This window comes from Osmia bicornis, chromosome 3 (genome assembly GCF_907164935.1).
Source record: "Osmia bicornis bicornis chromosome 3, iOsmBic2.1, whole genome shotgun sequence".
NCBI lineage: Eukaryota > Metazoa > Arthropoda > Insecta > Hymenoptera > Megachilidae > Osmia > Osmia bicornis.
The window spans coordinates 3,211,660-3,235,701 of record NC_060218.1 but is presented as its reverse complement, the minus strand read 5'-3'; the positions used below and the strand labels follow the sequence as shown (position 1 = coordinate 3,235,701).

The 24,042-nt window shown below is 36.5% G+C and overlaps 2 protein-coding genes and 1 long non-coding RNA gene across 13 annotated transcripts in view; 1 reads left to right on the top strand and 2 right to left on the bottom strand.

Annotated features, from left to right (window-relative positions):
* Positions 1-276: 276 nt before the first annotated feature.
* Positions 277-1,965, bottom strand: LOC114878123 (peroxisomal membrane protein 11C). The gene is made up of 5 exons (XM_029191560.2): positions 1,524-1,965; positions 1,175-1,449; positions 856-1,034; positions 721-789; positions 277-650 (listed from the first exon to the last, which is right to left on the bottom strand). The coding sequence occupies exons 2-5, from the start codon at positions 1,403-1,405 to the stop codon at positions 431-433; spliced, it is 699 nt and encodes a 232-aa protein (XP_029047393.2). The 5' UTR covers positions 1,406-1,449; positions 1,524-1,965; the 3' UTR covers positions 277-430.
* A 261-nt stretch (positions 1,966-2,226) lies between these two features.
* The window catches only part of LOC114877329 (protein lap4), a 36,009-nt gene continuing 14,193 nt past the window's right edge, over positions 2,227-24,042 (top strand). For 4 of the 9 annotated variants that reach the window (XM_029189801.2, XM_029189778.2, XM_029189787.2 and 1 more), the window contains exons 1-18: positions 2,227-2,696; positions 2,949-3,066; positions 19,769-19,847; positions 19,927-20,016; positions 20,114-20,234; positions 20,307-20,599; positions 20,683-20,816; positions 20,899-21,010; positions 21,084-21,250; positions 21,316-21,476; positions 21,687-21,797; positions 21,881-22,102; positions 22,187-22,432; positions 22,534-22,618; positions 23,115-23,279; positions 23,354-23,529; positions 23,589-23,726; positions 23,816-23,971. In XM_029189801.2, the coding sequence (XP_029045634.2) occupies positions 2,535-2,696; positions 2,949-3,066; positions 19,769-19,847; positions 19,927-20,016; positions 20,114-20,234; positions 20,307-20,599; positions 20,683-20,816; positions 20,899-21,010; positions 21,084-21,250; positions 21,316-21,476; positions 21,687-21,797; positions 21,881-22,102; positions 22,187-22,432; positions 22,534-22,618; positions 23,115-23,279; positions 23,354-23,529; positions 23,589-23,726; positions 23,816-23,971 (2,736 nt within the window). In that variant the 5' untranslated portion in view covers positions 2,227-2,534. The remainder of the gene's footprint in view (positions 2,697-2,948; positions 3,067-19,768; positions 19,848-19,926; positions 20,017-20,113; positions 20,235-20,306; positions 20,600-20,682; positions 20,817-20,898; positions 21,011-21,083; positions 21,251-21,315; positions 21,477-21,686; positions 21,798-21,880; positions 22,103-22,186; positions 22,433-22,533; positions 22,619-23,114; positions 23,280-23,353; positions 23,530-23,588; positions 23,727-23,815; positions 23,972-24,042) is intronic. The other 5 variants (XR_003789548.2, XM_029189768.2, XM_029189830.2 and 2 more) reach the window with 2 other exon arrangements.
* On the bottom strand, positions 4,964-9,159 carry LOC114877354. 3 transcript variants are annotated; one of them, XR_006829300.1, is made up of 5 exons: positions 9,070-9,159; positions 7,379-7,494; positions 6,869-7,044; positions 6,152-6,388; positions 4,964-6,020 (listed from the first exon to the last, which is right to left on the bottom strand). It is a non-coding gene; the product is annotated as an uncharacterized LOC114877354 (long non-coding RNA). The 3 variants fall into 3 exon arrangements; XR_003789558.2 differs by having other exon boundaries at positions 6,152-7,044; XR_003789556.2 differs by lacking the exon at positions 7,379-7,494 and having other exon boundaries at positions 6,152-7,044; positions 9,070-9,156.

The following is a 24,042-nucleotide window of genomic DNA, read 5'->3' as shown; positions in this document are numbered from 1 at the left end:
TGTTTATAAATAACGAGATTCGAAACACATGTAAAACTGATTCGAATACTATTAAGCATATATAAGTACACTCATTAGCATAAAAACAAGTAAGCTTTATCCGAGTATCAATAATTTGTATTGCTCTAGCTTTTTTCCTATTACACGAATCCTTGTTAAAGCATACCTTGTAACACAAAACTAATATATTAAAAATAATAAATTGTTCTTTATTATGTTAACATTGCATTGTTTTATAATCTATGAAATTATATCAAAGAATTAAAACAATGAGACTAGGGTTTTTTTATGTGTATTATTTATTGCAAATTATTTTCTGCTAGAAGGAAAAACTTCTAGTAGAGGTAGAAATAACATTAAAGATCACGATTTTTGTTGTAAATTCATATGTAGTATCTAATACTGTTCTATATAATTTATACATTAAGTATCAAAAATACTTCTTACATTCTGATCGTTTTCTTAGTGCTTGATACAAACCAATCAAAGAAGACACTGTTCCAAGTGCTCCTACATGCCAAGTTTTTAATTGACCTCCCCAAAATATACCAGGTGGTAAGTAACTTACTGCATAACTTATATCTAATATCAATCTTATGCAGGTCAATAGCTCATTCGATCTTTGTTTACTTATAGTTTTTAGAGCTATTCTGTAAAAAAAATAATTATTAATAATCATTAACCATTAAATTTTTACTAACCACTGTTTAATATATTTACCTTGTATCATAATTAGTTTCAGAAAGATGTGTTTTATAATTGTTAAACTTTTTTAGTTTTCTTAGGGACCTACAAAAAATTATAGTATATAAAAATATTAAGTACTAAGTATTTAAATTGGTTCAATTAACATACTTCACCAGTGACAAATGTAGAGAAATGATCCAAAACCATGTTGTAGCATTATCCCATGCTTTAGCATCAAGTTTAATTAATTTACGCGTGCCAGCCCAAGAAATGTGTTCTACTGGACAAAATACAACATTCACTGCAATCTGTATCAGTTCTGCCCATCTGATCAACCAATCTGGCTCCTAGTATATGACATATGAAATTTATATGCCTGTAGGAAAATAGTATAAATCTGCACATTACATCAATGCATAAAAACTGAAGCATATAATTTATATAAAATATTTGTCATTATTGATATTCCTTTATTTATTGTATATACCTCCTTTCCCCAACCATATGATAGAGCATAATGTATCATTGGTATATCATCTAATAATCTTAGAATCACCCTACATTCACTCATTTGGCTACCAAATATTTTTAACTTATTTTCCATTTCCTTTGAAGAAGCACCCAATGTAGCTAATTTTACCATATAAGATAATGTTCTTAAAAACTTATCCCTTCCTTCATAGGTTTTTAGGTATTCGGATACTAGAGCAATACTCATTTTGATTTAAAAATATTTAAAAATATACATCAATCAGGAAGCACCTGCAAGTGATTTAAACATTTTAGTTACATAATATTACAAAATAAACCAATACTAACAATTCGAGTTAACTTACCAAGCAAATTGTTATTCACGTAAGTGTGCATTTTTATGTATCTGATGTCCTATTTATTGCATTGTTGAGAAAACAAATACAATATAAATAACATATGTTGTTGTATTCAAGAATGCTAAGTTAAGCAGAGAAAGTAATTTCCTCATCAGTACAATCAATCAGCAACGCGAAACACGCACAATTTATATTAATTATAGCTTTCACATCATTACATAAAAAATTTAAACTTTTAAATATTTATAAGCAAGTTTAAAATGCAAGTCAAAGTGAATCTTCACTTTTTCATTTTACGATGCACCCTGGTGGTTGCATTTTGAAAATTAAATTTAAATCAGTCGATAAAAGAGAAGTCATGATATCTATCTCGCTTGGCGTAAATTTATTTTTACTGTTAAATTTTATTTATTACATATGCAAATCAAATTCATAACAAAGTATAGTTGCATTAATAATTGACATAATAATAAGGTATTTACGTGATGAAATACAGTTCGTAAACTGCTGTATAAGCGACATCTTCTGTTTTTACAATTAAACGTAAATAAAAGAAAAATATTTTATATTCAAATTTTGTATAAAGAGTTTTTTATTTTATTGAACAATTACTATAAATTAATCAATGTTTTTGTTGAATTATACATAATATACAATGAAACAGAGTAATCCGTTTAGGATTCCCTTTCTATATGCGCAGTAGTTCTATGCCGAAGCACACGGCGTGGGGGAACCATCTTTTCAAAGCGTCGTATTCGTTCACTGTTGTGTGTCGCTTTAGAGCAACGTGATCAGTGGTTTGTAGACGTGATGACGTCAGACTTCGAGGCACAAGCCGAGAGCGCGTTTAAAGCCGAGTAGGGCGTGAAAGTGTGTGTCGTGCCGCTCGTTTTCCTCCTAGTTCGTTTAATCTATTCTATCCACGAATATGTGCAAATAGCAGCGTGTGCCTCCGTAAAGCTACGGGACAATTATGTTCGGTGCTGTTTTAACGTGATTAATAGTGAAAAGGATACGATGTTCCGCTGCATTCCGATTTTTAAAGGGTGTAACAGGCAGGTGGAATACGTTGACAAGCGTCATTGCTCTCTGCTGAGCGTCCCCGACGATATTTTACGATACTCGAGAAGCTTGGAGGAACTGCTGTTGGACGCAAATCACATCAGTGATCTACCGAAGGTAGGCAAATACCGCTACATGCCAACTTTCTGTCTTACAACCGTATCTCTTTTTTTTCCTTTCTTTGCCTCTCCCCTCTTCTCATTTCTCGTTCCCTCTCTCTTCTTTCTATTGTGTCCGTGACGTATCATTCCATCGGATATAATGTAACGACGAAGAACACGCTCCTCGACATAGTCGATGGGGTTGCTTACCGTTATCATTGTTTAACAAGGAATGTAAAAATATTTTCCTTTATTTCCTTTATTATAGAACTTCTTCCGATTGCAAAGGCTACGAAAACTTGGCCTGAGTGACAATGACATTCATCGCTTGCCACCAGATATTCAGAACTTCGAAAACCTCGTGGAGTTGGATGTATCCAGGAATGGTGAGTGGTGTGCTTTTTTATTATTCTCATCGAGTTAAGTTTGCGGTTTCTGTGGCCGGTAACTCGCTAAGGGAAAGACTCGGTCCGGTTTCGTTTCATTAGAGGAGAATATTTCGTGAATACTTTTTCTCTTCGTCTTCCGGTTATCTTTCTTTTTCGTGCATGCTCGGCCAACGCAGCAGCGCCTGTCGACGGCTTCGAACGAAGCACGTGTACCGATGTCAGTGAGAAAGCCAAATGTAATAAATGCCTCTACAAAAGGCATCGAATAAAGAAAGACTCGAGTTAAAAGAGACAGACCATTAACGGAACCTTAGTACGGGTGTTCGACTCGGATAAACCGAGAACAGGCATACTAATGTCAAGTATTAATAAAGGATGTTACCTTCTTGTGGGCAAGTTACCGTTACTGCCGTGCTTTTTTACTTTCTACCGGTCATAGTAAACGGTGTATCTATCCTGATGATCTAACAGGTTGACGTAGAGTTTCTATCATCATACCTCGTTCTTTGTGCGAGTTTCGAGTGTCTTTGAAATTCAAAATGAATTCTATGTTATTTCTATAGTAGTAAAGAATTAGTCAAAGATCTACCGTTAGAGTTCTACTTTTCCAAGTAGATATATATCGCAATTGAAAGTATCGAACTTATATCGATCCATTCTTATCGATTGTAATATCTATCGAAAGTTTTAATTTTCATAGGAGTAGTAAAAAAATGGGTTGCAATATCAATATCGGATATTTTAGTTTTTTTTTTTGTCTCGATATCTAGTGTCCTGAAATTGAACGATAGACTCGAAGAGACAAAAACACATCTAACAAGCGGGTGTCTCGTTTACTTTCTAACAACGATGCAGTGGCTCGTTGCTCGAAAGGCACGTTGAAACGTTCTTACTCCCGCTTCGAAGTTGTTTCCCAAGAGGGAAGCCTTTCCTTTCTCGCTGTTCGCTGGATTTACTTACCGTTCCACTTTGGCGTTTTTATGTTTACCTTATGCTCGTCCCTCGCCACCCGCGTATACACAGAACTTCGTTACTTCACGTACAGCATGGCTAAGGAGAAGGAATGCATCGAAGAGTCGCGGATGCCTCGTTCTGCCATAGGACCTTCCTCTCTCCATACACTGCTGCCTTTCGTTCCGCTGGGACGCTAAATACCTCCGCAACACTTGTAACTAATAGTAAGCGCGCTTCATCGAACATTTCTTAAATTATAATAAAATAATTCGTACCGGAATTATTTTCTCCGATATCCGGAAAGGTGGTGACGAAATTGCGCGCTATAAATAATTCCCGACGTAATTATTACTTCCTGATATGCGACAGCTCTCCTTATCGATAAAAGCGTCGCTCGCATTCTTTCGTGTACCCGCGCGTGACACATGTCCGACTAGTAATTTAGACTCGTCTGCATGCGAGTGTGTAGTATCTGCGTTCTATACATAGCGTTAAAGCCGTCGCGTAAAATAAAATTTTTCATTCAGCACGCAGGCCAAAACGCATCTCATCTCGATGACCATTTCTCATTCACTCTCGCGGTCTGTTTCTTATTGAATGCTCTAACGCGTGTACCTAGAGGAATGCTCGCAGTTAGATGGTTTTCGTTTATCGTAAACCATTTAGCCGTGTAACTGTATATCAATAGCAATTACCGAGTATGCATGTTTACAGGTGTTGCTTTATTTTACGTATTTCATACGTTTGCATGTTTTGAATGTTGTATTAGTAGAAAAGAAGAATTTAAAAAATTCTAATTTTCAAGATATCGAATGATGAACTAAAATTTTTGTTTTCTATTAAATTTTATAATATTTAAAATTCAAAGTTATTTTAATCTCTTCTAAATTAGAATTTTGAAATTTTCTCTTCCCGCGGTTTTCGCTAGCAATCAATAAACGGGAGTATATTCAAAGCGCTAGTAATAATAAAATTCTACGTGAAAAAAAAAAAAACACTACTACGTGGGAATATGTTTAACAAGACGAATCGAGTCAATGGCTTTCATTTTCAACCGAAATAATAAAAAAAATATATGTGTCGAACAATGCCGAAGTGTATAATAAACCACGGCGGTATTGTACACCGGTTGAAAATGAATTCTTTTGTTCGCGATGAAAGTCGACGGTCTGAGTTCCAGCCAAGTTAAACGCTCGACCGCTTTTTGCCACGCGGTTGTCGTGCGATTTTTCGAAAAACCGAACCAACGACGCTACGTTGCTCGCTGATCTGTGCCTCGTCTTTTTTTTCCCCATTGAATCGATGAAAGTTTCGTCAGTGTCTTTTGTAACACGGATAAATCACTGTACCGTGAACCGTTCCTATCTATTCTCCTAGTTCTTTCAAAAGTGCAACATTGTTTCTATCTGAACAATATTGGTAGAAAAAAATTCTTCGTTAACTTAGACTCTTTTTTTATATTCCGAAGGACGTTTGAAAAATGAACACCTGTTAAGTATACATAGATAATACGAAATGTAAACGAGATAAGGTGAAATCTATTATCCAAATTTTACTTGTTTCCTAGCTGACATCATTGTGATACTGATAACAGATCATCACTCGGTTGATAATATTATTATCATACATTTATTGCATTAAAGGGAATTAGTTGGGAATTTTTTAAAGGTACAAAGTATCTTTCTATGAATTTTGTAGGTTTGATTAACCAACATATATTATTTGATAATTAACGCTAAGAAAATTCTCAATTTTGAATAATATTTTCTATTGCGATGATAAAAGTCGTAGATCCTTCAGTGTTTCTCGGTCGACTCTAACTAGTTTTCAATATCAAAGAAGACGTCTTCCTTCAACGGGAAACTAAACTTTATTGTATAAAGTTCGTAAAACTTTTGCAAAGCTCGACAACTATCTGCAGCACAACTCTGCAATCTTAAACCGGGAGCATCTTGTTTAAGAATCTTCCAAGGAATTCGTTAGACGAGTATCTCGTTCTGCAATAAAAGTAAATGTTTTGTAAATTCATCAGAAAAAAGAACGCATCCTCGAGAAGCTTCTGTACATATAATTTTTTCGCTAATCAACCTTCGAATCTAATCGAGTTGATAAAAAAACAACTCGTCACCTTTTTCCAGCTAGATGCTTTCATTTCCCAATGGAGAAACTAAGAAACGACGATCGAGTTCACTTTTTCTCTTTTATCCTTTTTCTTTCAGACTCGACGAGTTTAACTATTCCTTTATTCGTCTCCAGATCCTTATCAAACTTCAATACAGTTATCGTGGTATTGTTTATCGAAGATGACATAGAATGGCTTGTAACAAGTTTAGGGTACAGTGTTGAACTTTACTAATTCGATGATCTGAGGGTGACAAAGTGGGTTGTACATTTAGTATTTAAAGTGGGCCAATTTGTGGGATTTAGTGTTCTTGGATCTAGTTTGTATCGATAGACTATATGTATTACACTTTGGATAGCTTTGGGCTTCGGTTATAAATATTCTGATATTCGATGTTTGCTAGCTCGAAGCTTAAGTAAGCAAATATTAGAGTATATTAGTTGAAATAATTTTATTTTTGCTAGCTTCAGAATTAGGTTATAGCAGAGTTGGTGTACCATCGCAATTTGTCTAACTACTTTACCAATTCCATGTTTCCTAGCTTATAGTTTTAATTAACAATAAAAGTTCCTCGGTGAAAGTTTCACTTTACCCAGTATATAGGAGCTTTTAAAATATTGGACACTTGAACGAGCGATAAACATGTTTAGGTAGCTGATCCTCTAGTTATTTTGAGCTGCATATAGAGCTATTGATTGAACGCGACACTCTACCTGGCCTTACCTTCGTCCCTTCTTTATTTTATTTGAACATCAAACGATGGAACATATCTTCTGAAACGAGACTCCACTTTTATCGAATGTTCGTAATCACCATCGTTAATCGTTCAAATATCAACACAAGTGTCTGCAAACTTCTATTTCTTTCCTCTAATATCTCTTCTTATTCTTCAGAATTCCCTGTAGATCATGGTTGAAAATAAATTTAAGATTTCTTTTGAATAATTTAACAAAGAAGCATTGTACAAAATAATTAGGCATTCCGTTCACGAAAGAGATAAGTATTTCTCTGAATTAAGCATCCTGTGCAGGAGCACGATTGTAATAAGGAAAAGGTTTAAGAGTGACCCGAGTAAGTTCATCGAATCCATTCAAGTAATTTTCAACTTCAAGTATCTGGTCAGACAAGTTTTTCATGGTACTCAGCCTACATGTTGGGTTCTTTAAATAAAAAAAAAAATTCTGTTTCCTTCTGCTCTCGATAGAAGAAGGTGATACGCGGATGCATGCTTACTTATCACGACATCGGCTATTTCCTGGTTCCAGTTAGTTTATTGCACCGGTACCATGGAACCTCTAATGACACTCGCGATGACAGTGTACCGTAATATGGTTATTAAAAGCATCCGTCTAAAACAAAGCGATGCTCGGTGAATAGTTCTGGTACGAACCGTGACTAACAGATCCGAAGTAAATTGGTCGTTGTTCCTTTCTATGAATTATGTAGCCTTGTTTAAAAAAATCACTAAATAAATAGTATAATTTTCTAGGGAACCCTAGAATATTCATCGATAAAATTCGCAATTTTCGCAATAAAATTAGTAACATTAAATTATATTTACATTTAAGGAGAAATAGAATTAAATTTCCAGAGGAAAACGAATTTTCATCATCAAAGAAAATATCCTCTCTTACCGTTCCGCGTTCTTTCATTAATTAATATTCATTAATTGTTTCCCTAAACTTCGGTATTTTCAGTGGAAACGTTTGCGTTATACGCGGAATGTTTCCAACGCATTGCTGTTGAACAATTTCCATTAACTTTGATGCGCAGGACTTTTATAAGGGAATGTTTAATAATCAGTTTGTCTTTGAACTTTAACGTTTTAAGTGTTGCGTTAAAGTCGTAGAAGTTCCTTGAAATTAATAATTCTATTTCTAACAGTTAATGGTGTTTAATTTTGAAAGAAATTTTATGAATATTTCAAATGATATAATAGATTTTGAAATCGGTGAAAAGGCTAGAATTAGTCGATGTTAGGGTAATTTTTCGAGGGGGGAAAAAAATGGACATTGCCCGGAGCATCGTGGCATCAGCTTGAGCGAGGGATCGTGATGCTGCAATTCTGTTACTCGATCTTCATTCGTTATTTAATCGCTAAAATCGCGTGGGTTGCCGTTATACCGGCTCTGTACCGTGGAATTAAGCACCCGGAAGAGACGAGCGTACGAACGATTCCGTTGGAAGCTTTGAAAAGAATCAGGGGATTGAAATGTCACGAACCCTCGAATGCTCTTAGCATTCTTGCTCGATCCTACATCTCCCTCTCTTCTTTCTCTTTGCGAACGCGCAAACGTGTAAGTAACCGAGTGGATTGAAATTGGCACGATTTAACAAATGGTACCTTCGATTAAACCTAACATTAAATCCTTCCTTTGCGGATTCATTGAATGTACCGTGGCTTAGCGAAAAGGGAATATTAGATTCTGTTGCATATCAAATGGCGAAGCGTAGAAAGTCTGACGCGATATCATGACATAAAAGTGTCACGAAATACCGCTTCTGATACATCAATTTGAAGCTTAAAGTTTCAGAAAAATAACCATATAATGGTTTTATCGATAGTTTCAATATAGAATGAATGATTACCGTTTACATTGAACAATGATCGATTTGGAAACATAGAAAGTCTGATATAATTTGATGACATAAAAGTATTACCAAATGGTACTTATGATATATCAATTTAAAGCTTAAAGTTTCATAAATATAACTACATTTGAGAAATAAAAAAATTTTTATAAAATTTTGAGATATAATCAATTGAATAGAATAATTCGATAATATATTGTACATATTTCAATTTGTTTTCCAAAAACAAAATGCATCGTCTGTATATTAGCCGATAAATTGAAACTCGTTGCAATCGACACGTGTATATGGATAGGATTAACAGTTATACAGCTGTTTGAAAAATAAATAACCTGTTCGGAGTTTTCCTCTTCCTGTTGCTCGGGAACGCGATGAAAATACTCGATACGCCATTGAAGTGTCAGGATCCAAGCTCTTTGCGGATCTCACTGACAAATATCTTACTCGAAAGTATACGTTGCTCGGTAATTACGTTGAGATACGCCTAAACATCGTGCCAATTTGAAATGTTGCGCATGCCAGCGCGGAATAACTCTCTTCCTCTTTTGCGTGGATCCACCGTTCGCTAACAATAAACCAGATAGATAGATTCACGTAGACCGATTTCATAATCGACGTTCTTCTTATACCGAGATACTGGAAACCTTCTTTGAACGTTGCTGGATCGAAAAGGAAAAAACGCTTTTCACTTGCCGAGCAAGATATTGAAAATTTTCCTAAGGAAACGTTGGGTAGACGCTTTTTTGCGAGCTTCGAATTCGGAAAAAGAAAATTAAATTTACATACATATTTCGAAATTCGACGCTGGCATCCTTCTCGAAACGAAAGTCAAATCGAGTCGAACGATTTCATAATCGACGCTTTTCGTCGTACGTAAACTTCCATCGAAACGAAGGCAAAATTGAATCAGCAATTTTCGCGACCTCGGGACTGTGGAAAAACCTTCCTTTGGAGCAAAGGAAAATCGCGGTTACCGATTTCCAAATTCTTTCTCGAAACCTGGTGAAATGGAAGAAAAATCGAACCCTCCCGTTTCCTAATCGACGCGCAACAAGATATTGGAAAGCTCCTTGAAAGCAACGAATCGGCGATAAAACCGAAGGTTCCCTGCGAACAGCAAAATATGAGGGGAAAATTGAAGCGGGAACTCGAGAGGGATTTGTAGGATTTATGTTGTGACGCGAAGGTGAAGCTTGTGTTAGGGGTAGTAAAGTTTGAAGATAAAGTTTCTTATGATTTTTAACCCTGTTCGTTTCAAAACAACAGCGGTGACTAATGAAATTATTCGTAGCGAAAGGGTTTCTTTTCCCTATCTTATGAACAGCTTCCACAAAATTTCACTCAAGGTCAATTTTATTTCGTACTTTTTTTTCTCTCTTGCTTAACAAGAAAACACGAGACACTTTAGTTGTCGCTAATTAGTCGATGACCTTTATCGAACGACTGCTGTACCTAATAAAGTACGCGCGATTTCTGTCGTAAAAGTAACGTTTTCCCTGAATCGTAATCGACGATGATTTAACACGATTAATCATTGTCGAAATTTGAAATTTTAGCCTTAGAAAGATCGTAGCAACTATTGATGTCGCCTGCTCGATCGATCAAAGATTCGAAATTGTTTTGCAAACTTTTTTCCACCAATTCGTCATCACTTGTCTCGTAAAGATCGCGACGAAGGAAGGATTACCCAACGATTGCGACATTTGCTTACTTAAAGCTTCGTGACATGACGAAGACACATGCGTGGAACAACATCGTACGCCACTGTGAAATTATTTACCGCCATACCTCGTCATTCCGTCACCTGTTTATACAATTAGAAAAACTCCGGGGGCTATATTTTATTTCAAACGGCCTCTTATCACGGATAATTTTGCTGTTAGGATCTAAGTGACAAATTGGAGAGTATTCTGTCACAGAGTCATGAAACACGTGTTATGCAACACGCAATTGTCTATCAAGTACAAGATTTATCCATGATCGATTTAACAGCGTAGATAGAGTTGTTAAAAGATAAGACAGTTTCGAAAAAGAAATGTTGAAAATTACTTCACTTCTGTACTGACCTTTCTCAAAGTGGTAATCAATTTCAATTAGATCACACCCTTCGCTATTAATGTCAACTCTCTGCTATTAGAAAAGAATCTAATTGAAAAATGAAACGGTCGTATTTCGAATAATTACAATTAACAGCCAACCATGGCTGTTGGCCATTCCTTTTCGTCGTGATATTCAACACGTTCATCATTGTATCCAGTTAATTAGAACTTTGAAAATGAACTACAGAAAATTACTCGGAGGAGTAGCTGTGGTTCATTGACAAAGAAACAGAGTTGTATTAGCGATGCTCTGATTCATCAACGTGAAAGTCCGTCTCGTAGTTTAATCGTGACCAGAATTAAGCTCTCTGTTAATTAATAATTCTAGAGTTTGTAGCTTTAATATCTACAACGGTGGAGTTGTTATTTCCATAAATGCATTTTCGAGCCAATAATTTATATTTCCTCTTTTAAAAAAAATGTGAAGCAAGGGATGATAATTAAAACGGTGATATGGATTAATATTTAGCTGGAATTAATTTTCTCCTATAAAATCGCGTTTCACAACTTACTTAGAGACAAGTGGTATCTGGTCTAGCTTATCCCGTGGAGAATTTAATTTCTGTAATAAATTGCATTCCTATGGTAATCGATACCATAAATTTCTGTCGATGTAGACGTGTCCCTATATGCCCTGCCTCTATCATTAATTCATATTCTATGGAGTTTGTGTGTACCACGTCTCGATGATGTGAATGTACCCGAATCATCGTGTTGATCGAAGCTATCGAGGGAAAAACTGAAACGGTATCATTAGAGATAAGAGTGGTTTCTGATATCGGTTGGATGCGTTCCATCAGTAACGTAGATGAAATTTCTAAGACAACCCAGTTTTGCTTATATTTATCCTTCACGTTAATTATCAATCTTAAACCTTTAAATCGATACATTTTCGATAATTTTACGTCATGAAATTACGTCCGACCTTCTACGTTTCGATATCGTCAAGGATTCTAATATTATTTTCAATTTTAATAATATTTTCGTCGATAATTCGATGTACCGTGACCGGTAGTTTGGCACGTTCGCGTTTTACGCATCGGTCCTGTCCATAAATTGCGAAATACTCAGGGCCGTATCCAACGATTCGATCATTTTAAACTTAACGAAATTACGTCCGACGTAATTGTTGTTACAACCTCGTTACGCGTTGATTACGTAGAGAGACCGTGTATACATCTTATCGAGGTGTGTTATTTTATCAAACGTGGCCGCGACAGTGCCGGCCAGAAACTAGGAAAAATACTCGAAAGGAAAAGAGAAGAGGAAAAGTATCCAGTGAACCGAGTGAGTCACTCGTGGAATGTTTGAACGTTCCACGTTGGCTATCCTCATTGATTTTAATTCAAACGTCGCACACTTCTCTGGAACGGCTTTCCTCGACGTGTTCCCCAGGTGTGTATGATGCAGGCACCTGGAAACTTCGAATCCAGATAGCTTTGATCGTCTGAACGATGATTTTTTAAGTCCGAAAATATTTGTCGATCTTTTGCAGGCTCAAATTAAACCTTAGAACAACGTTTCTTCAATTTTTCTTGAAATATTTGGCTAAGGTTTAGATTACTAATTAAATATTCCACGACAGGTTCTATGATTCACCTTGTGGAAAATATGTCTCTGTAGTGTTACCCGATTGCACACTGTTGCATACGATTGCACTTTTTCCAACTCGAACGGTTCTAGAAATAAATGATATTATACCGTTAACAGTAATGCAAAGTAAAATAGTGGAAGGTAATCGGGGAAAGACTCGATTAGGCTTCCAAAAAACTTAATTAGCCAGACAGATTAGCTGGCCTGGAAAATGAGCTTGCAGTGTTCGTTGGTCGATGGTCAACGTATTATACGGCGAGGACATTGGTGTGCATACCAAGTCGCCGATGGAAACTCAATAAGGCGCTACAATTAGGTTACGCGAAACGCGTACATGTGCTGGCTTCCCGGACGTTTTCAGTTATAGAAACGTGCCGAGACTTTTTTTTACGTTTCTTTCACCTCTGTCTTGGTATTACAGGCTTTAGCTAATTGTGAACAAAAATTAAAAATTAAAAAAACTCGGGTCGATGCAACTTGAACTCTATTCTTTTTTTCTTCTTTTTAATTAACGTAGTTTGAATTCTATTCACGTTTCACGCGTCGTGACGTGAAAGCCTGGAATTGCTGGAATTTTTGATAAAATTCAACGGGTGGATCGGTATCACCGAGTGTCTCGTTTGTAACAGCTGCTACTGGATATCCGATGCACCGCGTCCGGTATTTATACGTGTCGAATAAAAACGATTCGCAGGTATATCTGGGCCAATGATTGATATTTCTACGTCGCTTTCGAGAGAACAGAGGACAAAAGTGTCCCACTTTTCGAGCCACCCTAGACTGGGGCTCGTATACACGTTCGATCGAGCAGCTTTTGTTCGCTCTAAGGATCCATCGTAAGAGCCGTGTACGTTATGTACGAACGTGAAAAGGCGAAAATAAACGAGAAAATAGAGGGTGACCACACCTTACACGACCATGGACTTAACGAGACCGTGAAATTGTGATCGTACGTTGTAGGTGCACTAGGTTGGCAGACAAATGTGATTAACCCCTTCCCTTATAACATTTTTTAATAGCTGCGTCAATCAGGGCTAACTATTTATTCCTGAAATTTTACAACAAATAAAATAAATTGAAATATCGTGCATAAACGGTGTTCAAAGATCCTTGACCGAACAAATTATAATTATAATTAAATTCAAAATTCAATTATACTAAAAGTACTAGCCAATATTATAAGGCAAAGGATTAAAAAAAATATAATTTTGTGTTCGTTATTACAAGGAATATAAATTTCTAAGTAATAGGTCCTTTTTGGACAACCTTTCACCATTAGCCTGAGAACTTAGGGAGAGCCTAGGGGAACTTAAGCGGAGCCTAGGGAACCCTAGAGAGAGCCTAGGGAAAACTTAATCGAAACATTTCTTTTCTTACACTTTTTTTTAACTAAGGAAGTCTACGTTGCACTCGAGTGTACTACATAAACGCATGTTATCGTAAAAAATTTTAATTAAAGAAAAGTGGAAAGCTTTTTTCGTTTTCATGACCGTTATTTTTAATATTCATTACTCGATCTCTGTATGCGCGTAATATTTCAACCATGATCGTAATCATTAATGAAAAATTCTGTTCCTCTGAATTTCAGAGCGGAACTCGAACCAGATAATTAATCTTCAAATTAATATGTATGAAGTATGGTAAATATTCGGAGAGTTCATTTCTTAAAATGAGGACAAAATAGCCGCGTCAGGTAGTTAAATTAAAATATTCATATCGGAAAACTACGCGACTATCTTATTTCATTGATCAAATTTCAAGAATTAATTTATTTTCGAATCGTTGTTACGATTATGCCAGTGTAACACTATCCTCGCATCGTCGGTATTATGAATTAAAATTCTGAATTAACAGCTAACCAGCGTGCACAACACGCATCTATCTATTCCCATGCAATTTAATTGTTACTTTCTCTTGTTTTTTTCGTGACGGTCAATGAACTGTCTCACTCGAGCGTATCCCGTTTAATTGAAACTAGTGAAAACGGCGAAGTTTACGCGAAACTCATCGTTGTATTAGCATCGATAAAATCAACGTAAACACAATGATGCAACCGCGTAATCATTGACATCGCTTTCGCGGGTACTATAGCTGGGAAACACTTGTGGATTTAATTCAGAACTTGGGAACTTTTCATTCGTTTCACTACGATTATACAATTCTTATATCACTTGTGCATCGTAAGTGAATTTCAGATGAATTTTCACCTTGGGTATTTTTATTTTTCTTCTTTTACGTCCTTATCTCAGTAACATTAAATATTCATCAAAATTGGCGCACAAACGGTCCAATATTATCTAACAAGGCTCGATAATAATTCCATCAACATTTTAATTCAATTTCAGAGGTAAACTCCACAAAGGGTTTCGACAAGCGAGACAAGCCATCCCTCTATTGTCAGTTTCCATTCAATTGTCTGTGAAACTCGTTCAGGAGTATGACTTGATAGTCGTTAATAAGGTCGTTCGCAAAGTCGCATACAGAATTTCTAACAAGTCCAGCAAATATGCCAGCGGGATGGAAGTTAGTTTCGTTCCAGTAATCGTCTCGTTGTCGTGTAACTTCGTTACGTTGATTCATCGAATCACGTAGTTTGTCGTGCACCACCAGTACTGGATCAACTACGTTTAATTAGAATCAAGTCATCGCGTAGAAGCGATTCTTATCACGGTTGAATAATTGAAAAATAAAATTACATATTGTTCTAATTATCGATGATCCGACTAGCCAGTTTGCGTGTCGCTAATTCTTTCGCCACGGTTGCGAAATTACAATCGTGTGTTTTTCTACGCGGTTGGTTCCAGTTTAAGCGCATTTTTTATTTGTTTTCTTAGATGCCGTTCCCTGCTACGATTTATAGACTTCATAACATATTGTTAGCCACGTAACCAGATCTCATTCAGTTAGATTTTCTTATAAATTGATTTCTGCAATTATATGCAATAATAACATACGCACTTATTAATAAAAAAAATGTATATTCCAAAAAAAATAACTCAATATGCATTCAGTGGAAAAAAAGGAATTGATATATGTATCACACGGGACGTGGATTAATATCCACTATTACAACTCATTTAAATGCGAACGATTTCCAGATTCAAAGATAGTAGATCTAGAATAGCGAGGACTGGTTGACAGTGAAAACTCGTTGCGTGCAAGAAATATAAGTTTATAGCAACAGGTTCGGGTTCAGGAAACCTACCCCCATTAATGAAAGACGTTGCACTCGCGTGTAGGTGCAACGAACGAGGAAGATACGAGTGATCGGAATGCAGTACCAAGAATCTTACATTTTTTTCTTCCTCTAAGGAAGAAAATCTATGTTTTCCAAGCTGTTTGCCAGGAATGAGCACGTAATACACGAAGGAAAATAATGTTACTCGGCACGCGTGATCGTTAATTACACCATATACCAGTAGAGCCTGAACGAAACGATAATATTTTTGCAAGCTTCGTCGAGCAAACTACACTTTCCACTTCGTTGGTCCATTTGTCACCCCATTTCCGGAGCCGACGAGTGTTTGACCGGAAGAAAATCCTATCGAAAATGTTCTCTATTTTTCTCCGTTAGATACATAAAAGGAAAGAAAGGTAAAAGGGGTTGAAATAAAATTTCCGTTACCGGTATGGTCTCTCTCCGTGGTCCGTCATCCGGTAATTCATTATGAGAGGGTATATAGTTGCCAGGAAAGTGTCTTTAACCTTCTGGGAAGGATGAATTACCTCACAGAGAAAAATTCTAAACGATAAGAGTTCGTCAGGCGTTCACGTGTCACGCGTTTATTACATAAGAACATAAACTGCACACATGCATCCCATGATGCATAAATGGGCTGCCGTTACCCTCGGATTTTCCCTTTTTTTCCTTCCGAGAGATTTTATAAAGGTTCCGATCGGTCGTGTTAACCGATAAATCCTTACGACCAGAAAAAAAATAATAATATATTTTGCATGTTTATTACGAAATAAATATTGAATTATCGAAGAATACAGGAATCTTTTTTTTTTTTTCCTCTGTGTCGATCGATTCTTTAACGTGTGACACGGATATTACGTAAGTGGAAAAAAAGAACGTACGTGCACTGTAATCTTTTACCCTCACCGCGTATTGCCCCCTGTTCCCTGTTGCGTATCCGCGACGGAAAACCGCAGCGGTGAATATCTCTTGCAATTTATGCGGCATAAAATTACACGTCACGAAAGCTTCGGCTTTAAAGGCTGTTTACCCGATTGGATTTTTTCCGCCGAGGCCGTATAGTCTGAATAATCATAAACAGTGTTGCGTCGGGTAAACTGTTGGGTCTATACTGGGTGTCCTGTTAATCAAACGATGCGAACGGGAGGAGCTGATTCCGTGGATAAAAATAAAGATGTAAAATAAGAAATTCTTTTTTCTCTTAAAATAGAAGGCTAATTATCCAGGAATAATTGTACGCTGGTTAAAATGTATGATTGCAAAATGCATTAAACCTTTAATCTGTATGTTAATTTCTTTGAATTAATCGATACGTTGAAAATCACGATTACGCGTACGAAAAACGATAATCGGATTCGTGTTTTCCGTGCACAGTAATGGATCCTATTTACTTAAACTTAGTGCGTGGTGTTCACATATCGGCCGAACCGTCCGTCCCTCGCACATCTGTGTTACACGGCCTCCACCACCTCCTCTTCTTCCAAGGTAAATTGCAAAGGCCGAGGGTGGATGTTTCGCGCTATTTATAATGTTTACAGTGGCGAACGCGTTTCGTAGGAGAGCAGCAGCTGTTTTGTGTTATTTACCGGCTGCTTAATTACAGGTTACCGCAGTCGTTCCATAGGCGTGGTAATTGACCGCGATTCGAGTGGCTACTGAAAATCGACTAATTCGATGGAACAAAAAGAAAAAAAAAACACAACGAAGGGTGTAACCATGGTCATACGGGTGAATTATCGTAGAGGCGCGGTAGGAAACAATTTTGCAATAAACGCGCGCGATTCTTTTCACGAGCAATTTTTATTGTTTACACGAGAGAGCGCCATTGTCGGTACCGTTGTTAATGGCCTTGCGTTATTTTACTGCCGATCACTTAGATACTCGAAGGGAACACGGTGGAAATTTTTCAATGAAAAACGCTTTATTTTCCAACGTTTTTATTTCATTGTCAGTTTCCTCCGTTCAAACGCATTCATCCATCGAACCTCAACCTTGATATACTTGGGATCAATCGTTATGCATCGCGTGCATGTAAATGCATTTTGAGAAAACCACGGCGGGAATGTTCGACGTGCGTCACTGTCGCGCGGGACAATCTTGAAAATCGTTCGCACCAGAGGAACGTATTAAAAATATCCACGCAAGGCTTGTACACACGCGTTAGTGTGTTTGCACGTTCAGGAATCGTATCGCTCGATCAGATATTTTAACCACAAAACCATGAAATGGCGTATCTTTTCCTCGGGGACATACTGTGTTAGCCCAGAACCTATGAAAGTTTATCGATCGATAACATCCACCGTATACCATTCGATACGTTCAAAGACAGAATGGGCAAACATTACGAACCGGTCTTTTGTGCATCCATTCCTCGCTATAAAAGTCCTCAGACATATAACCTTTGTTCATCGATCATTAACATCCTTTTGGGAACAAAGAGATCCGGTGAACGAAGGGGTCTGGTCTCTTCCGTCTGGCGGAATCACGGTTAGTTTGTAATTGCTCCACGTCGCTGGAGTTGCATTCTGTTGCGCGCACCGTGCATGCATCGATGGTACAGTATTAGTGCACACATAGGTGCATTCATCGCGAGACACGTGCGTTTGCATCACGTAGTTATGTTATCGGTAGAAAAATTCTAGTTTCTTTAAACGTACGAGATTGTACAGTTCTTGTCGACATTTTCTAGATAGAAATCTAACTCGCTACCGCCGAGCACGGAAATACAATGAAAATACGAACAACACGGTTCAGGAATTGGGGAAATATTTGCATAACGGTCCGTAACTGCGAACCACTGTCTTAAAAGTAGCTAGCGAATTTTCAAGGTTCAATTTGCCCGTGAAGCCTATCGCTATGCGATACTCGTTTTCCCATCCCTCTCCTTTCCCTCCGCGTTTCATCTCCAAACTCAAGAATGCATAATCGCATCGTGATTCACGATACGCTGTAACTCGTGTATTCGTCATAATCCTGTTACCATTTTCCCTTTATGTTGATAAAATATGTAAATTCGATATTTAATCAATTTTTTTGCTCATTCGTTTCCAGCGTCGCGTTATTAACCCGTGTTCCAATTAAAATGATATCGTTCATGTCGAATCGAATGAAACGTATTCTGTAACAACGAGCAGCTTCCGCGTTCGAAACCGTTCGTTTGCTTTTCACTTTGGTTCATTAAATACTTCAACTTGAACGGTGAGAAGGAGCGCAGGAATGCGGGGTATTATCTCATCCCACAACAGCATCCTGCATTCTTATGCAATAGCAGTGTTCAGTCACGAGTTGGTAGGTATGTTTCTCTCCAAAGAATTTGTCATTGGACGTGTTGATTTCCCGTGCAAATTAATTAACCGTACACGCGGATGACACAGTTGTGCATCGTACCAGCATCAATTAGAGGCGGTTAATAAGTCCTGTTTTCGATAAGCAGCCTCTCCTTCCAGGTGCAGAAAATTCGTCGGGCTTGCACGTGTATCGGAATTGTCAAACGGAAGAAAAATAACCGGGAATTACGTAAGCCGCAAGAAATAGCGCATCTCGATACACGGTAAATCGGGAAACCTGACTTTACGTTCATTGATGACGAAACGGCAATTGAGAAACGGGGTCCTTCGATCGTGAATTCGACACGGCTAAATTAACTTCCTATTTTTGGCGATCCTTAATACCCTTTTCGGTCGAACGGCAAACTATATTTGTCAAGATTTTCTCCCCCTTTTAATCCGTTGGCAAATTATACTCGAGTTCAATTTTTTACTTGTATTAATGAGATTTTAGGGGTCCCAGGTGGGCTCCGTAAAAGGGCCCCTTCACATATATGAGATAAAAAAAGTAGCTCAAATAAAATTGAACTAATTTAAATTTGTATTTACATAGATTAATATACAAGTAAATATTAAATACTCTTCTTGCATTCTTAAATGCAAAATCGTCTTATGGGGGCCCTGGACTTTGGGGGGTCCAGGGCCGGTTTTGACTAGGATTCGAAAACTCAAAATCTTGTCGTTCGTAATTAGTTACCGTACCCACTATGCCACTGTTTATCAATGGAATTATCAGTGCTATGCAAAATAAAAAATTTTCCGCGTTCTTTATGTAACATTAATTTATCAAACGTTTGATTTTTTTCTGTTACAGATATACCAGATATTCCTGAGAACATCAAGAATTTACGGGCACTTCAGGTGGCGGACTTCAGTAGCAATCCAATTCCAAGGTAAGTATCTAAGTATGGAGACATATTTAATAGAAATTCAAAAGGAAATCAGCTTACTTTTACATTTACATGTTTGTAGGCTCCCAGCAGGTTTTGTGCAGCTAAGGAACTTGACTGTTCTAGGGCTTAATGATATGTCCCTAACGAATCTACCACCTGATTTCGGAAGGTAATGTCGAAAACTTGTTTTAATTAAGTTTCAAGCTAAACTCGAACAATTCAATCGCATCGCATTGTACTAACTTGTTCTGATTGTTTATTTCCAGTTTGGAGGCACTGCAGTCATTGGAGTTGAGGGAAAATTTGCTCAAAACTTTGCCGGAATCACTGTCGAAACTTTATAAATTGGAGCGACTGGATCTTGGTGACAATGACATTGATGTCTTGGTAAATTAGCATCAGAAACGTTATAAAAAATATTTCAAGAGATTGAACGTTAACGATTTGTATGTATTTTAGCCAGCACATATAGGAAAATTGCCAGCATTACAAGAATTATGGTTAGATCACAATCAGTTGCAACATTTACCATCTGAAATTGGACAATTGAAAACGTTAGCGTGTTTAGACGTGTCGGAAAATCGGTTGGAAGATCTTCCAGAAGAAATTGGAGGTTTAGAATCCTTGACGGATTTACATTTATCTCAAAATGTTATTGAAAAATTGCCTGATGGACTTGGAGAGCTTAAGAAACTGACCATTCTTAAAGTTGATCAAAATAGACTTTCTACTTTAAATCCAAATATAGGCAGGTGAGATTAATTTTCTTCTTGTAACAGATATGCATTGTGTTAAGAGAAAGGGAAACAGAGATTAATATATTTGTTTGCTTCAGGTGTGAAAATTTACAGGAACTAATTCTTACAGAAAATTTTCTGTTAGAACTGCCTTCAACTATAGGAAAACTTCTTAATCTAAATAATTTAAATGTAGACAGAAATAGTTTACAATTGCTTCCTACAGAAATCGGTAAAAAAAAGTTTGTCGAGATCAAACTGTAATTATCATTAAGAATAATTTTCTTTGAATGTATTTTTTATTTTCATTTCAGGGAATTTGAAACAGTTGGGTGTACTATCTCTAAGAGATAACAAATTGCAATATCTTCCAGTTGAAGTTGGCCATTGTACTGCTCTTCATGTTTTAGATGTATCCGGCAATAGGTAATTGTAATTATAATTGCAGTTTGTAAATTTTGTTTCAACAAATTTTTAATAACGATATTTGTTGTTCCAGATTACAGTATTTGCCATATTCCTTGATCAATCTGAACTTAAAGGCAGTATGGTTAAGTGAAAATCAAGCACAACCAATGCTTACTTTTCAAACAGATATCGATGATGAAACTGGACAAGAAGTATTAACATGTTTTCTCCTGCCACAATTAGAAATTCATCCTGATGGTTAGCAGACGATTAACGTATTTAAATCATAGTTGAAATTGTATTTGATACATTGTCTTATTTAGATTCAGGAAGACTTGGTATGCTTGTTGGGATGAGAAATGCTGTTCAAGGTGGCGACGTACGTGAACTTGGTAGCAGTGACGACGAAGAATGGCAAGAAAAAGAAGCATCACGAACGCATTCTGTTAAATTTACAGACGAACCTCCAGAAACTGATAAGGAGGTGAGACAACGCACAAGAAAACAGAAATACTTTCGATACGTTAGATCTAAATTCAGAATACTATCGCGTTATTTTATATGTTGGAAAGGTTACTCGTACAATTCATTGTATTAAAGTTAAAATAACAAAAAATGAAATAGAAGTGTCATTTTTTTCCTCACCGTTTATCTACATAAGTAGCATGTATGTAAGGATTTGTATTTATTTCAGACACCATTTGTACGGCAAAATACTCCTCATCCTAAAGAATTGAAAGCAAAGGCTCATAAATTATTCAGCAAAGGAAAGAATGACAGCCGATCAGCGTCTACAGAAGAACAGGTAATACTTTTAGAAAAAAAGTTAAAAATAAGAAGGAGAAAAAACATTTGCAAATGATGAAGTAATTATTAATATTCTTCTAGGATATTTCTCAAACGTTTGGTTTAGATAAAACTGAGACTGATACCATAACAAAATCTAGTGATTTAATAGAAGGTTCTACGGAATTAGAACCAGCAAAACCTGAATCGGTAGAAAATGAAGAAACACAAATCGTACCTGGAACATTGACTAACAATGCGGATCTCCAGTCTAATAACGAATCAGAAGTAGTTTGTAATAAATATGCTGCAGAACCTAGTGCTGTAAGAACTTAAACAGTAGCCGATAAAGTTATTTATTTATTTTCATCTACAAATTTTTATATTGTTTATTTTTCGTACTCTTAGGAGACAAGGATTGATGATTCAGTTTCTGAGCTAAAGGAGAAAAGTGAAAAGGAAGATGACGAATCCGAAAACGAAGGGACTGAAAGACACGTAGAATTTTCTGTAACAGAGGGTACTGATTATGAAGGTAGCGGTGATTCAAATAGACCAAATAGGCTTCATCGTAGAGACACTCCACATCACCTGAAGAATAAACGTATTCATACGACGGTAGATAAAGAAAAAGTAGCTTCCATTATTGCCCAGGTAAGATCATTGTCTATCTGAAACATATATTTAAAGAACGTTAAATATATAAATGTATGTATATATTTGTTATAATTAAATTAAATGAATTGTTTATATAGGCACTTATGAAGAAACCTGACGACACACCTACATCCACGTCAGCGCCGGCAGAACCTGCGGAAAATTTTGACACTCAAAGTCAAGGTAAAATAATAATCACATTTGTTGTATCACTATTCAATTTGTACACATTTTTATAGCGCCCCAAAAATACAATATTTAAGAAGATTTTTAAAATACGTAACTTTTAACAATTTCCACACCTTAAAATGTAATAAAATGATTCAGTACTTGTTGCAACTTTCCGGTATACACTGCACGGCGAATATTTCTCGATATGATTTCATCGTAATCGTGACAGCAAACAGACTATGATAAGATATTCCTTCTCTTTAGATACCTTATCTCTTATCTAATTATCTACTCAACTTAGCGTCGCGAATGTACATGCGTAAAATGATATTATAAAGTGGTAATGTTCATTTAAAAATTCAAGCGACAGTGGATATTGTTTATAAGGATAGTGGAAAAAATGCCAAAAAGATACAGATGTTTTGTAAGAAAGAAAAGAAACAATGGTAATGATTAATCAAGAGTGATGTAATCAGTGAATCACGCTAATTATTCATAATAATTCTAGGCGCCACATCCGATGCTGAACCAACAATAGAAGTAAGAGAAGAACAATATGAAATTCATATCGAAAGAACGACTGGGGGTCTTGGTTTGTCGATAGCCGGTGGAATTGGTTCAACCCCTTTTAAGGGTGACGATGAAGGCATTTTTATTTCCAGAGTTACCGAAGGTAAAAATTAAAGTTAAAAATTTATTTAATTCTTTTATAAAAGAGATAATTACAATCTATATTAAACTTTATAGGTGGACCTGCAGATTTAGCGGGTTTAAAAGTCGAAGATAAAGTATTATCCGTAAATGGTGTATCGGTAGTAAACGTAGGTCATTACGATGCTGTAGAAGTTTTGAAGGCGTGCGGACGTGTCCTTGTATTAGTAGTTCAAAGAGAAGTAACGAGGATAGTACCGCCGTATGAACAGGTAGCACATTCTTAAATATACGTTTGTTACAGCATTATTAACATTATCATATCTAACAGGGATCATCTAGAAAAGATTCAGCGTGCTCGAGTTTGAGTACCAGTAGAGCTCCAAGTGCAACATCCCATGTTTCATCCACGGGTATACCACATAACTTAGAGAATGGTGATGCGTCTTTACCTCATGACACTATCAAGGTACATACCATATTGTATTTAATAATTGCAATGTATAGATTTGACATCAATGTGTAAACTTTGAAAATATATTTTTTTCTATCAATTAGCCCAAGAAAATTCCAGAACCTATATGTTCGACAAGGGCAGGAAGTGAACCAATGGTATCTGTTCTTGTTCATACGACATTAATACGGGACCAAAATGGGCTTGGATTTAGTATTGCTGGTGGAGAAGGTTCCCCGCCATTTAAAGACAATAGTGATGTAAGATATAAAAATTAGTAATACTATCTTTTTCATGTGTGTTTAATTTTATCTATTCTGTATATTTTTCG